General features: G+C 40.5%; 1 protein-coding gene across 5 annotated transcripts in view; it reads right to left on the reverse strand.

Moving 5' to 3' along the window:
• Positions 1-16,147, reverse strand: part of PXYLP1 (2-phosphoxylose phosphatase 1) — a 115,298-nt gene that overhangs the window by 26,310 nt on the left and 72,841 nt on the right. For all 5 annotated transcript variants that reach the window (XM_063339748.1, XM_063339749.1, XM_063339750.1 and 2 more), the window contains one exon: positions 15,282-15,413. In XM_063339748.1, the coding sequence (XP_063195818.1) occupies positions 15,282-15,360 (79 nt within the window). In that variant the 5' untranslated portion in view covers positions 15,361-15,413. The remainder of the gene's footprint in view (positions 1-15,281; positions 15,414-16,147) is intronic.

Genomic DNA, 16,147 nt, shown 5'->3' on the forward strand with positions numbered 1-16,147 from the left:
TTCTGTACTGCAGGGCAACTTTCCCCCTAGAAGTCTGAGCCACTTTTAACTATTTAAGGAAATAAAAATGTTGTTTCTCTGTTTAAAGTGTAGGAAAAATAAGTTTTCAGAAGCATCCTGTATAACACAGGTTTACTGACAGAAAAAGGAAACTCAGGAGGTTGCGAATGTACCTCAGTTAATCTAGTGGAAGTCAGATCTGACTGAGGGGGAATGAGTGTGGGCTCTAAAGGGCTTGTTTTATTAATGTGTGTGTTTATAAGAAAACCTCATTTCTATTAGGCTACAAGGGAAAAAACTTAAGGACTTCACAATGGTCTCCTCCCATGCACAAGCTTAAATACAAGATAAACCAAAATTTTAGTTGAACAAAATGGAGGTCTATAGATATGCCCCAGTATGAGCTTTCACATCATGTTCCCTTCTTTCTCCCCAGAACAATCATAATATGATTGTAACTGCAACTTGTTCCATGCATCTTAACTTTACTAATCAATATTGACGTAATTTTATTGCAAGAAATGCAATCAAAAGCTAATTCTTCAGTCTAATGCTAGCTGAGTTTTCAGCCTTCTTGGTTTTCAGATCTCTAAAGTTCCCCACTGGAGATGCAAATTTCCATGCGGACAATTAAGAACTACTGCAAATTGGATGCTTTTTTTAGCTGTTTTTCACACGCTTGGTCAGAAACAGCAAAATCCCCTACACCTTTCCAGGAGTGGGTCAAGGCCTACTTGTCTGCCTATTTGCTGGATTGCAAGTTGGGAACTTTAAAGATTTTCCTCATCTCAGGACAATTACCAAAAGTAGTCTTCTGCCCACGGAGCCACAGTTCCCAGGTACTGACCCAGGGCCTTATTTCTTATCAGACGCAGGGGAAAAGGCCAGATTGCCCTGTCTGTGTGTACATGTTCGAAAATGAGTAGAACAGCTACACATGCCCACCATGCGCGGTAGCTCTACCAGCTTTAAACAAGTCACACCAGGCTTTCTGAGAACAAATCTCTTATTTCCAGCTGCTTTAAGCTGTGTGCTTTGATGATTTTTTTACAGGGTCCCAATCTGACTTACACAAGGAAAATAAATACGTTAAGAAAATCTTTTTTGTACCAAAACACAACATGGCAGGCCTTGTAGTGTTATGTTTTTGAGAGAATTTAATCAGACAAATTAAATTATACAACGGGTGCTTGCATTTATTGAGTCCAGACATGGCTCTGAAAAGAGCTTTATAGTTTGAGGCGTTCCCCCCCAAGTTGTTTTTCAGTTGACAATTCAGAAGGGCATATGGCACTGCTTAAATAGCTTCCAGGATTTTCAGCTTGACAGCAATAACACAGCAATGCTGACTGCAAATCCGAGCCTTTTCAAGTTCTAGAGGACAGTCGTTTTCCACTTCTCCTCCCAAAGTGAAAAATTACTCTCTGCATTTTATTCTATTTTCCTACCACAGTGAAACTCTACATTGTTTACCATGGAAAAGATTTATATTTCCCATCAACTAAATGCACTCCTTTAAGTTAAATATATATGCCTAATAAAGCTTTTCCTTACCAGCTCCCTGCCAATTACCTCACTGCTTGGCTCTTCAGTCGATTTGAAGGGAACAGGGGGAGGCTCTTACTAGACGTATCTAGACAAGCAGACAGATTTCCTGCTCTATAAACACATTACTCAAGTTAGACATCGCTCATGCTCTGGGTTATTTAGTGACAAGATGCAAAAAAAGGCCCACCACTGCTTAGGATGAAGCAGTTATGTTGGTCCCTTGCCTACCACAGGCTCATTAGGGTTCACAAATGAAAAGTGTTACATGCGCTTCACCACGAAGCTATAAAGAAAGCCATTCCTATCGATGCATCTGCGTAGCTGCCATGTCTCATCAGGCTGGGAGATGACTTCGACTATATCAAATCAGTGTCCTGAAGGCTACCAAACAAGACTTAAATATACAAAGACTAAGTAGGGTTTTTTATGGCCTGAAAGCATGTTTTTTATAAACACGGTAGATCCAGCCATTATTACTTACCTAACAAGATTCATGAGCGCTACCATAAGATTTTACAGCTCTGTCCTGCTTCTGTCTACAGAACTCAGCAACTGGTAAATGAACTAATCCAGCTGAATTGTCCTAGAACAGATTTTCAAAACAGCTTTTATCAGCTGTTTTCAGAAACCGTTGGCAACTCTTCCCATTTCCATAGTATTGTCTCAAAATAAAGGTCAACATGAAAAGGTAGCTGCAGGACACAATATACTGAATGCCACTGCCATAATTTGCCTGTGGGTGGTTACCTTTTTTTTTTTTCTTTTGTCCTGTATATTTTTTGGATCTCACAAATACTGGAGTGGGGAAGCTGTGCAGCAGTGATTATATCATGACTGCAGAAAAGACACTTGGCAGATTTCACATGCGAACACAAACACAGAGGCCAACCACACTAAGTGTTCTACATAGCAGAAAAAAACACAGCAAAAAGTATTTTCTCAAGAACATAGGCTGCAAATCCTCTGGCTTCAGTGATCTTTTCATTTACAGCAGCTGAGAATGATACAAAAATATGCTCCACACAGTACAGTTCAAGATAGTTCAACAGTTGCTCCTCTTCTGTTATCCAGCAATCTGTCGCTAACACTTTGCATCTTTGACAAGGGCTCTCTGCTGCTGAAACACGCGTGTTTCATGTGCTTATTCTTTAAGGAATTCACTAACATTTGCTACTAAGCTCTCGCTCCTCAAATGGATATGAAGAGGAAGTGTGCACAATTGTCTTCTGTCATCCTATATAAACTGGTTTTTTCCTCCCTTTAAAAGACCAGATGATAGGAGCATCTAGAGTTTCAAGTGCATGTCGTTGCCTCTTTTCCTTAGGGCTCCTTAGATTCAGAATGGCTTTTGAAACTCAAGTCAGCTTTTATTAGGTCATGTACTAGAACATCCAGCTACTGAAATAGAAACTCACAAAATACATAAGTAAAACCCCCAAAACATAAAAGGGCTTAAAAGCATACCTTTGCTCTGCCTACATCTTTACAAGCGTTGATCCCATGGTTTCAGAACACCAAGTCAGCGGCTTTCTGGGCCGCGACAAATTCTGTACATCTGCTCACCGCTAAGAGCATCTTTCTGTCACCTCTCAACAGAGCTGCTTTCTGCACTTCTCAGCAGCATCTCTGTGTCTGCGCACCTGGGCCACATACAGTAATCGCCCTTTCTCTCAAAGGGCTCGCACCCGAAAGGCAGGAAAACCCACCAGGTCTACAGTCCAGCCATAGCCTCTGCAAAGGCACAGGAGCAGACTGTTTAATATGTTAATGTCCTCAGTCAAACACAATCCACAGACATCTGGCACTTCCCTACACCCTTGCCCTTGCAAGATAAAAAGCCTTACAAATTCAAATCAATATTTTAACTACTGCATTAAATTAGCACCTTTCTGTTTCACATCTAATCCCAACTGTTTTCCGTCCGGGAACTGACCTGCTCAGGGAAGTGATCGCAACACCATATGCCACTGCCTACCCAAGCCAAGCCGGCTCACTTGTTTGTCCTTGTCAACACCAGGGCACACAAAGCTGCCATGGATTTGCTAGCAGCAAACCCCAAAACAACATATTTAATACAGTAGAGCCTGACAGATTTTTATGTTGGGGAAGGAAGCCTGTAATGTACACCCTGTACCTAGGCTTTCCATCTCTTTTAATCCAACTATCTCACAAAAATCATAAAGGGAGATCACTTTCACTTTCCAAGACTTCACTTGCAGCAAGTCCACAAAAGCCTCCATCTTTTAAATACAAACTATTTAGACCCTACCTCATTAACAAATAAACCACAATGCCATTTAGTATGTGCAAACACTGCTTTTCTCTCAGTAAGCGAGCTTTGAAAACTTAAAAGGGAAGTAACTTTGGGAACAGAGATTACTCTTATTTTTTAAAAAGCAATAAAAAAACTGCCTGCAGGCATTAAAATCTTCAAAATCAGTACAACTTAAGAAACCTTATTAATCACAGAAGATACACATGCCGAAGAACACATAACAAATTTTTCCAAAATCTTCACAGTCAAACGATGAGACGCTTTGGATTGTTGGATTGTGTAAATCACTGTATCGTTTCAGGAATGAAAGCCCAGCAAAAGTACAGATAAAAGAACACAACTGCCTAGAAGATAAATTGCAAGAGGAAAATTAAGAGGACTAAGGAGAAACTTGAGCAACAACTGTCTGAAGAATATTAAGCATATCTGAAACAGATACATAGAGGAGAACTAGCGCATCCATAAAACCAACCGTTTCCAACTCAATTTGCAGCAGCATAGTGGGGATTAAGGCAGGCACAAAGCAGAGTTCAGAAAAACAAACCTATCATCAAATCTAAAGTTTAAGTGCTCATCCATGTTTTCCTGAAGACATGGCCTGTAAACAGGGGGAGCATGACTGCACTATATTCACCGACATTAAGATAGTTTTCCTGGTAGTCTCCAGTTAAGAGTCTGTGCCTGCACTCTGAGCAAGGAGAGGAGGGAGATTTGTGTCAGAACATTCCTCTGATGAAGAAGCAGAACACAAATCTCAAACAAAGGCCAGCAAACAACTAATGTATGACAAATCCATACGCAATTAATTGTCCTAAAAGCTCTGATAAAAGTAAGAGGGATAAAGCTAATACAGTGTGAATCAATTGCAAATTCTCAAAAAAAATGGTCTAACATCTGAGTGGTCAGCAAAAGATAAACAAAAGGCTTGCCCTAAATGAAGCAGGGTGATAAGGCTGTCTTTCCCTCCTCAGCTTAAGGTTATGTTTTGATCCCGTCATCTCTGTAATGAAGCATGGAAAAAACAAAGGTCCAAACGAAGGCGGCTGATAGCACGGGGACGGGCAGCTGAGAAACTGCACATTGGAAAGAGAAAACCTTCAGGGATGAGAATGACTTCCCACCGCCCAGCCAGCCAGAAGAGGAAGGCGCAGCAGGGAGGGCAGAAGAGAGCGGCAGAAACAGACTCCAGCAATCTTTGCCTTTGCCAGCTCCCCCACAGGTGAGCAAAGACCAAAGCCGCCCAAAGCACATCTCGCAGACAGCCCTGGCAGTGGCGGCTGCGGGGACTGGATCCACCAAAATCTGTTATCCTGAAAATCCCAAGCACAAGCTAGAACGCAAACACCGCGCAGAGGGGCCGTTCTCCTGTGAGAACTGAGGGCTTATGTTGTGCAGACTTCACCTGCTTGAACCAACCCTGAATCACCAAACCATATTAAACATTTATAATGAATGTAACAGCTGCACATCAGGAACAAAACTCTCTTTACTATTTCTATAAACAAAATAAGGTAAGTATCAGAATTTAAAAACAATGTTACAGGTGTTAAAACACAGTGCAGGTCAGTATACAACTAACCTATGGAAAAATCCTAGGAATAATTTTTTTTTTTGGCTTTAAAAGACAGACATGCCAATCCAAACACACCTGTAGTTCTCTGCAAGGCAGCCTGACTCAGCATTAGAGAGCCAGGAAAAAGGAATAGCAGAGAACTGGATTAACGAGCATTGGTTGAGTTGATGAGGGTAACAATCCTGAAATTTTAAACAACAAAAAAGAATTTGCTAATAAATAAATAAGTAATTCATCTGATCTACTGCTACAGAATAAACTAAACCTTTAGGTTGGAAGGGACCTCTGCAGGTCATCTGCTCCAACCCAGCACTCAAAGCAAACCTAACTCACATTGGGTTGCTCAAGGCATCGTCCAGTCAACTATAAATGGTTTAAAAGCTACACATGTTGGATAAAACCATTTACAACTTAGAATAATAGTAGACAGACTAAAGCTTGATTATGACTAAGCAACTCTTAAAAGGAAAATAAAGTGCAAATTTCTGCATTGTCCCATGTCTTAACTGAAACTGGCCATCACCAAGTTAATACACGTTAAAGTACAAACTGCCCTTTTCTGAGAAGAGATTCAACTGACATAAAAAGGCAAGCAACTACTGGCTCATAGAAGGCAAAAAAGAAGAAAGAAAAAGTGGTACAGGAACAAGAGGTACACTCCATTTAAAAAAAAAAATTAAAAAAAAATTGGGGCCAATTTCCTCAAACTCTACAGGAAATCTGAGCTACTTATTCCAGGTAGTGTATCTCAAATCGTCTGCAACTGCAACGCCAGACAGACCCAAGCAATGGTTCCAAAAACACTGCTACTGAATTCATAATAGACTAATACAACATAAACAAGCTCACGGGACGGTCAAATGACTGCAGTATCTGAAGAGGTAGGAAAAACACTACAAAAAATTGTGAGTCACCAGAAGGAAACACTGCACAATCATCTTTTATTAGCTCCCCCAAAAGTCACGAAGACTTCCTCAGACTTTCATGCAAGGAAACTAGCAATGCACAGGGTTATAAGAGTTCAACTGCAGTAGAGCTTCTAGCAGTTACATTGACACATCGTTGATTTGTAAAAAACCCGAGTAGTCCAGGTCACTAAGGAATACACCCACTCCTCAGGGAGCCTCTTGGTCTAGAGATAATTCCACCATTTGGACCTCCACAAGAACAAGATAGAAGAGGAGGGCCCTTATCTGAAGAGTGTTTTAGGAGAAGCAAAGGCCTAACTCGTATCTTCACAGAACAAACCTACAGGTCTCTCTCCCATAGTCACAATGAACAAAACTTATATCCTTCCTCATTTCATATTTTACCCTCACTTACTTTTACAGCCCCATTCTGGTGATAAACCCAAATATCTCGAGATAGCAGGACTCACAGAATCAGAGAATCATAGAACCATAGGATTGGAAGGGACCTCTGGAGACCATCTAGTCCAAGCCCCCTGCCAGAGCAGAGTCACCCAGAGCAGGTTACACAGGAACGCGTCCAGGCGGGTTTGGAATGTCTCCAGAGACGGAGACTCCACCACCTCTCTGGGCAGCCTGTGCCAGGGCTCTGTCACCCTCAAAGGAAAGACGTTCCTCCTCATGTTTAGGTGGAACTTCCTATGCTCAAGTTTGTGCCCATTACCTCTTGTCCTGTCCCCGGGCACCACTGAAAAGAGCCTGGCCCCATCCTCCTGACACCCACCCTTTAAGTATTTAGAAGTGTTGATAAGGTCCCCCCTCAGCCGTCTGTTTTCCAGACTGAAGAGACCCAGATCCCTCAGCCTTTCCTCATAAGAGAGGTGTTCCAGTCCCCTAATCATCTTCGTAGCCCTTTGCTGTACCCTCTCCAGCAGTTCCCTGTCCCTCTTGAACTGGGGAGCCCAGAACTGGACACAGTACTCCAGGTGTGGCCTCACCAAGGCAGAGTAGAGGGGGAGGATGACTCCATGGTATGTAGAAAGGCAAAGGTGATACCCACGTCCTTGAAAGAAATGTAGGTCACATTTGTTTAAATAACTTAAAATTATGTTTTATGCAGGAAGCAGGAAGGATTTAACTACAACACAGGTATTCCCCCAAAGATAACTTAACTGTTAGCAACGAAACAGAGTTCACTCCCAGGTTAAATATATACAGAGAGGTAATTAAGATCAACTGGCAGAAATATGAATTACTGTAACCGTAACATTTTGTCTCCTACTGAGGATATTCATTTTCCTTTGCCCTTTACTATCCACTCAAAACTCCAACAGTTAAGGACAGGTACATACCTATGGGACTGTCCCTACCCTTTCACATGTTTAAAATAATTGCAATGTGTATCATTATAATTATTAAAAGACCGAAGCATAGATTTCAAAATTTCTTGCAAGTATTAGGACCAAGATTCGAGTTGGATTTTGAGAAAATGCTCATTATTTTCCAGGCTTGTTTCCTTCCCTCTAGAATTAAACCTAACACTATAGTAAGGATTTGCAGAAGCCTAACTAATGACTTGCTGCTAGTTTTTGCAAAGTCTTAGGCTTTAATTACAGTATCCTTCAACCATATGTTTTAACAGCTCATATTAATCTCTGCTTAAATATAGTTCAACTAGCCATCATGGATGAATCCAGAATTTATATTTAAAGAAGATTTAAATATATTTAAAGAAGATTTATGAAGTTCTGTAGCCTGCCAAGTAACTTCCGCTGGTCAAACAGTGTCTGAAGCAACTTAATCTGACCTATATTTAAAACAGGTATTTAAAAATGATTGCTCTATTTTTGTGGGAGAAAATAAGACTGTCCCATAGTATCATTCTCAACTACTCATCACGTCTCCTCCCCCTTCAAGGGTTAATTTCTGGACTGGTACATTATACCACCACTTTCAAGAATCAACAAAAGGTTATTTAAATCTCCAGTTACAACATAAAAAGCATCTTTGACAAAAATATGTATATTTACAGTTAGCTTTCTTCATTCACTACTAAAATGTACACAGCCTTGGATATATTATTTGTGGGTTGTTTTTCCCTTTAATCTTAAATTCAGATTAAATTAGTACTTTCAAAAAACCCAGAGAGACTTCTCATTAGTGGAAAATCTGTCATGCTTATAAGCTTGAAGGCAAAATTCAGGGAGGGAGATATCTGGTCTCCTTTTAATTTTGCATGCTGGTAACACTTGACAAAACCAAGTTCTTTGCATCAAGAATTCTGAAGTTGTGGCTTTTTAAATATAGTTAGTTGTATAAATCAGCAAAATGCAATACTCTAATTGTTTTTTTTTCTTCCACTGAAGAAATTATATTCCTAAAATATGAAACATGAGTAGGTACCATTTGTTGGTTAGGAACAGTAAGAGACGGTAAGGAATTCCATCCCTGGAAGTGTTCAAGGCCATGTTGGTTGGGACTTTGAGCAGCCTGGTCTAGTGGGAGGTGTCCCTGCCCGTGGCAGCGTGGTTGGAACTACATGATCTTTAAGGTCCTTTCCAACCCGAACCATTCTATGATGCTAGGATTCTATGAATTCACCCTAGAGTAAGGATATGTACTCTGTCCAGAAACAGCCAGGAGCTTATATTACCTTTTTACTGAACACCTTGGGGTTTTTTCCACCCCTTCTCCTTGAGAAATTAAATTCTGAAAGAAGCCAGCTCCCCCATGTTTTCCATAGACTTTGCATATCCCAGCTCCTCTGAGCATCCCACTGGCAGCCTCAGGGCAAGGGGCTGCGGAGGCAGCTCACACCCCCATTCTGGTTCGGAGTGGAGACAGGGGGACGGTGGCAGCTCTGCTGTGCCACAGCCACAGCTTTGCAAGATGAGGAAGCACATCCTGCTTTGCAAATGGAAAGGCTGAAGACGGATGCGGCACCCCCTCAGCTTCCACCTCTATTCCCACCGGCAAGTCCCTGCTGAGCATTTGGCAGTGGCACACGCTCCCCTGGAGCCTCCTCCCCAGACCATCGGAGCACCCACTGCACCGCAGCTTGCCCGGAGCGAGGAGCTGAAGCGAGCAGTGGCAAGGATACCGAGCTAAGCCCCAAAGGCTTCGGTGTTGCTCTCGTACAGCTGTATTGAGCCACCAAGCAGGGACGCAAACAGCAGCAATGAGACCAGAGGGGCTGGGACTATTAAAACAAACAAGGTTCCACAAGGGGCTGTGCAGCAACGCAGCACTCGCCTCCTACAGGCAACATCCTGGCGGGGTTGCATATGGTGTTCTCACCATCCTCATAAAATAAGAGCAGCCCGCAGCACTCCAGCCAATAAAATAAAACTGTACTACTTTCCTTGTGGAGAATCCTGATTTCCATTTCTTATGACTCATCTGTAAAACCAAAACCTCTAGTACAGACAGAAACTAGAGGGAAATTATTACTGGAAAAGCAAAATGTCATCTCCAGACATGGTGAAACACCAACACGCAAGCCTGAGCCATCAAGGCAGAGAAAGTATTTAAAAGAAAATAATAAAAAACAACACTACCCACACTTTACACAGGAACCAGTACCCTGCCAGGGTAGCAGCCAACATCCTAAAAAGCAGTGGCAGATACCAAAATTCTTTTTATCAAAAGACAAGCCTGAGGCACTGACCGAAATATCACAATATTTAAGGAAACAAACTTCAAACCAGAAGAGAAGATCCATGTGCAGGATTGCCTGAGAGTCAGGGACTTCCTCATTCTGCAACTGTTCGAAACAGACGGGCTCAAAAGGAAAGCCTGCAATTTATACTCGCCACAGGGTTAAAGAGCTAGTAGAGAGCACTGTTTTCCCACTATAGTTTAGTCCTCTTCTGTTGACTGTTTCTTGCGTTAGGCTTTCAGTAAACAGAAACAAAAATTAAAAAAAGGAAAAAAATATTTACTTTGTTGAAAAAAAGAATTATTTACACGCATTCAATTAACCAAAATAAAAATCCACAGTCATTGTCAAGTAAACTTTACAGACATTACACATGGCATCTTAACAGTTAACTTTTACATTTCCTTTCAATTTGGTTTAGTCAAGGTAGTTTCAAAGATAAATAGTTGAGCCATCCTGAGGAGACCCACTTTCAGGTTTCCACAGTCAGTCCCAGATGTTCTGATATACTGGAAGGTCTGTGCTTGCCCATTAATTGGGTTCTCGTGTATTACACCAATCTTAAGGGGGGAAAAAGAAAGCAGCTCTTCAGGCCAACCTGCAATCTCCTCTTCTTGAGCTGACCTATGGGCTAACCAGTGTAATTAACGTTGACAGGGCCCCAAATTATGCCTTTTCCCCTCAGTGTGAGGCTGCAGGACCACAGCCGGATTCTGACACATCCCTTACAACACACTTGAATCTAGCTGCACCGGCATCCTCCACCTCCGTACTATAGAAACTCCCCCAACCACTGCAGTTACAAGCCCTTTGAACGGCTGTAAGCATTTCATACAGAGTAAGAAGGAAGACCCCAACCACTGCACCTTTTCCTCTGGCAAAAAAGAAGAAAGTGTCCCAACTGGCATTCACTCTGTTTGTACAGAAGTAAACCGCCCAGTTTTAGTCAACAGCATTACAGATAATATTTACAGAGACAAAAATACATTCCACAATCTAGCCCAGGTCATTTTTCCATTCTGCAGTTTTTCTGACAAAGCAAAACATGAAGTCTTTTAAGAGAAAACCAACATAATTCCATTTTAGAACAGTCTAACTGAAAAGTCTATCAAAAACAGTTCTCCTTTTGTCTCTAGTACTAAAGTTTTAAATTGTTTTAGAACCGTGACCATTTACATAAACAGACAAAGAGGGGGAAAATAAAAACATGTGTGGAGTATAAATACTATAAGGAAAATACTTCTCCACTCTTTTCCAAAGATCTGGTCCCAAACATAAAACAAGAGGGAAAGAATGACAATTCCCAATAAAACTTTGAGTTGCCAGTCACATTTGGTTTGGAAGTCCACCAGTCACCCTATCCAATGGATTTCCCAAACAAAAACTCTCATTGCTATAATTATTCACCAGAGATGACATAGCATGCTTCCAGTCAGTAGTGGAATATTTTCAGAGTTTTAGCTTTTAATACTGTCAGTTTTCTATATTATTTAAAAATTAAAAACATACAAAATTTGGAGACGTTTGCCATTGAAGAGGGTTTCCCTCTATGATTGATCTGGTTCAGGTTTCACACTGGACTATTTGTTAACAGCAATTATTTCAGAATTTGAGAACACATCTGGCTCCCAGTCTTTTGCTTCAAAGTCCAGGCCACACAATTATATAAAAGATGCCTAGAACCATTAAGACTTCACTTTTTCATCAAGTATAAACTTCTTTTTAAAAGCCTTCTATGTGCCTACTAGGAAGAGTAAACCACCCTAGCAAAGTATGAATAGGTTTTGGAATATTCTAGTAATTTTTCAAACATGTCTCAAACCTCGTTCTCCCATCACCCACCAGATACGTTCAGAAACAAAACCTGAGGCATTATTTATGCAAATAAACACCCATAGCTTGAAAACAGTAGGACTTCTTGAAGAAAGCTCCCTTACGGTACTGCTCCAAGTGAAATGCCCAGGGAGCTGGCTGGCAGCGCAGGCAGACAGGCCTGGCAGCTGCTGCAGCGGGAAGTAGCATACAGAAAGACCGCACTCACTCCGTCCCCGGTGCCTTTTGCTCCTGCACAAGGCCATAACGAGCAGAACTGGTCAAGTTCCCCCATTGCCCAAAACCTACGTGACAGAGGACTCTGGGAGCAGGAAGAAAGGTATCTTAGGGGATCTACAGCTACTACTTCACCTGGAAGAATGACTATTAGAGTTTAAAAGTTCTTTCTCCAGTCGTTTGGCAAAGTGCCATCTGCTTATATGTTTCCTCAAGAGAAAGGGACCATCGAAATAGGACAGAAAGTTTTCTATCAATCCTGAGTCCACCCCCAGCCTACCAATACTGAAGAATCTGAGGTCCAATACCAGTTGTTTTCCCCAGTGTTTCTCTGCTTGTGTCGAAACCTAAGATGTGACAACTATTAGCTCTGAAACAATTGCCTTGGAACTTTGTCTTACAAGGCAGGAGGGACTTATATTAGGACTGCTGACACTTACGACACCCATCACCTCCACTTCATCGTGGCTGCAGAGATTGCTGCTCATAAAGCAGTTCCAGACCCTTCACAGCACAGTCTATTAAAGTAAAGCAGCATTGATTTCTGCTTGACTGGGCTGCAAACTGCTGCAAGCGATTCCTGAACCCTCACAGCTCAAGCACAGGACAGACTGTAATCTTGTCAGCCAGTGTGGGCTGGATGTAATATTGAGTCAGAACCTATGGAAAACCAGCTGAACTTGGCCTTCAGTAGTCCCTTCGCTTCAGAGTCCACTACAACTCACAAGTCCGGCTTCAAATAGCTGCAGTACCACGTGTGGACATGAGGGGATAAAATATCAAGCATTTACAGGAATGATGCTCTGCAGAAGTTTAAAAAAGGAAGATATGTACCATTTATATAATCATGCATTTCATACTACTGTTTAACTTTTCTAAACAAATTTAGCACAGAAAGGAAGAGACATTTTCAGCATTCACTGCTTAGAAAATAAGTAGTGTGTTTTAAAATGACCAGCCCTCCTCTACAAAGCTGTGCACTGCTTGCTAACAGAGAATCAATCTCACAGCAGCATAAAACATCCATTTCCACTCCAAATGCTTCAGGATATAAATCGCCTCAAACAAACAAACAAAAAAAACCCAAAAAACCCCAAATACTGAACAACAAAATATAAATCAGTGCCTTGGGCATTTTCCTAAGTCTAAATGTATAAACTCTCATTTTCATTCCATAATCTGACACAAATTATAAAGCAGTATAACCAAAACTTTTCTGCAGGCAGCTCAGAAGTGATCAAAATTTGTAAACCAAATTTTAAAGTCTGAAGAAAAAGAAAAGAAGCATACTGTTTTCAGAAAAAAGCTTTATACATGGAACAAGACTATATTACTACTACTTTGTGCAACAGCGAGAATCAAATCGCGAGGGATGTGTGCCTCTGAACTATGTCATGTGTTAAGAAGAACAGATTCAGTGCAAGGACAGACCTTCAACACAGCAATAGGAAACAAATAGTAAATACGGATCTCCTAAGTATGTAGTGTCTATGTCCCATGGAGCTGGACACTTCGATTTTCTGTCCTTCAGTGCTCTATGACAGTAAAGTGCTGCGTGTTGTGCAGTATCAGAGGGGCTGACAGATGTTCTCCGAAGGACGTTCTGAAATTTCTTAGGTGGGAGAATTTCCATGATAGTCTTACATGGTGATAGAAGAAGAGACTTTTGCCTTTGCATTGGAGATGGTCTTTGGTCTGAGTTTGCACTAATGTCTCTACAAGCTGAAGCACGTAGAAATTAAAATATCAGGCTACCTGTGCGTCATGAACTACTTGGTTCCTGCTACCCTGTATTGCAGATCTCATTATGTCAAATTTTCTATATGTATTTTGGTATTGGCACCAAGTTTTGTGACGGCTGCTTGCTGTAGCTTAAGTGTTTTTTAAAGCACCCCTCAAACATCTTTATCTCCTGGAATTCCTCTTGCATGAATGTTATCTTCTAATTAAGTGGAAAATAACTTCCTCTTTTGATGATTCACTCTCCTATATGCCTACCTCCTCATCTCCAAAAAAAGCTCACTTTTGTTAACAATTCAGTTTCATATTTCAGCTGAAGTTCCTCTAAGGGACCTTCACCCTATACACAATTCCCAACTAGCCATATAAAGTCAAGGGCAGAGCCATAAAGAGCCTAATGAGCAAACCAAGCTGCAATCAGACCCACTGGCACATACCCACAGAAGGCTGAAAAATCAATTTGGAGCCACAGGTCCCTGTATTACATGCAGATGAGTTTAAACACAAAAAATAATAAAATAAACCGACAACATTTCTTCCCCACCACCTTTATTGTTTTTTGTTTTCATTTCGTTTTTTGTTTTTGGTTTTTTTTTTTTTAAGTTGTCCATCATATGCAAAAGACACATGCTAAATCTAAAGCAATCCTCTGTATAGGTTTTGGGGTTTTTTTGTGGTTGTTTGTTTGGGTTTGTGGGTTTTTTTTTTACACTACGCAAAAAAAGCATAGACCAGAAGGCCTGCACTCTAACATTAAAACATGATGCAAGACAAGACGAAGAATGTTATCCTATACTACAGATATACGTTTTTCGTTGCCTTCTAACAGCAAGTATTTACATCAGCCTGCATTAGTACATATCACACTTACACACAACATCACTTTACCTAGCAAATGTTATCCTTGATGAACCAGGTGATGAGCTGTCATCTGGCACAATGCTCATTTGTCAACATTCACTAACCTGCATCCAGCACCACCTACCTGCTCAGTCATCAGTAAACATGGCCCTCTGGAATGACCCATGATTAATTGATCTGAAGCACAACTTAAGTTATCTTTTCTTAAACAAACCAGCCGCTTATGATGAGCCAATTCAACTGTTTAAAGTTTCCTAATGTGAGGGTACAAATAAAGAGAAGTTCCAACACACAACCCCCTCAGGTAGTTTTCTCAATCCCATCTGGTCTGATGGAATGTAAAATAGGAATTGCAGCGGTTTTTACTCAGGCATGTTCTGCCTGCTTTCATGGAAGAATTCAATCATTCAATTACTTAATTGCACTATGAAATTAAGATTTATTTTCCCTGACATAACCTGATTTGAAAAGTCTCTAGATAGTATAGATTCCTATACAGCACACAAAACTATTTTTAATCTTACAGTTATTTTCCTATTTAAAAAACAAAAACAAAACACGCAAATATTTAAATACAGAAAGAATGCTTTAAATAACATGCAAGCATGGCCATTTTTAAACACACCTATAGACCACTATATATAGAAAACAAAAGGAAAGGGCACTTACAGAATTGTAGACTGAGGCTCAGAAAGGCTAATAAGGCTGCCAAAGCCAGCAAGAACAGAAAACGGTTTCGGAAAAGCATTATTATTCGTTCTGCTTTCTCTTCATGGTTTCATCTTCATATATCAATGGTTCCTGCAAACAAGAAAACATTGGCAAATATATTTCAGATGTGGAAGCATCAGCTATAGCAAAGAAAATGCAAATATCCTTTTGACAGTGTCAAGTTATTTCTTAAAGGCAAGCACATGAGGCAATTCAAATTGGCAACAACAGTATCGACAAGTTTTCTTCAGCCTACTTATGAGATTAACTATATTTCCACAGGACAGAACTTTCACATAAATTAAAAAAAAAAAGCGATTCCCATAAAATTAAGTTTTCTCCTGCTAACACAGGGTTAATGCTCGTGTCATAACATGGTCAACAGTTCTTTAACAAGTCTCTTGCCCCCCTGCAAAGCAAACCACAAGAAGAATATTATTACTTAAGGGCTCACAAAAGCCCTTTGGTAAATCAACCCTAGAAACAAAATAATCCTGTAACAGGTTAAGAAGGTCCACACACTTTTAAACACAGGTTAAAAATTAGTTTCTCTAACTGGTAGCACTTTTACTGATACTAAGTTCACAATTCTTATTTAAGAGAATAAAGAGTAAGAAAAATTATAATAATTCTGTGTAACAATTCTTTAAACAACTATTTTGACAAGGATCAGGACACTATATTTCAAATCAATAGAATTTAATAAAACTTCAAAACTCAAATAACTTCTTGCAAAAGTTTAAAAAAAAATACAAAAAAAACCCCAGCCCTCGCCTGAAAATACCCAAATAAGAAGCACGCACGTTAGTAAAAAACACACTTTT

The sequence above is a fragment of the Chroicocephalus ridibundus genome, chromosome 6 (assembly GCF_963924245.1).
Source record: "Chroicocephalus ridibundus chromosome 6, bChrRid1.1, whole genome shotgun sequence".
NCBI lineage: Eukaryota > Metazoa > Chordata > Aves > Charadriiformes > Laridae > Chroicocephalus > Chroicocephalus ridibundus.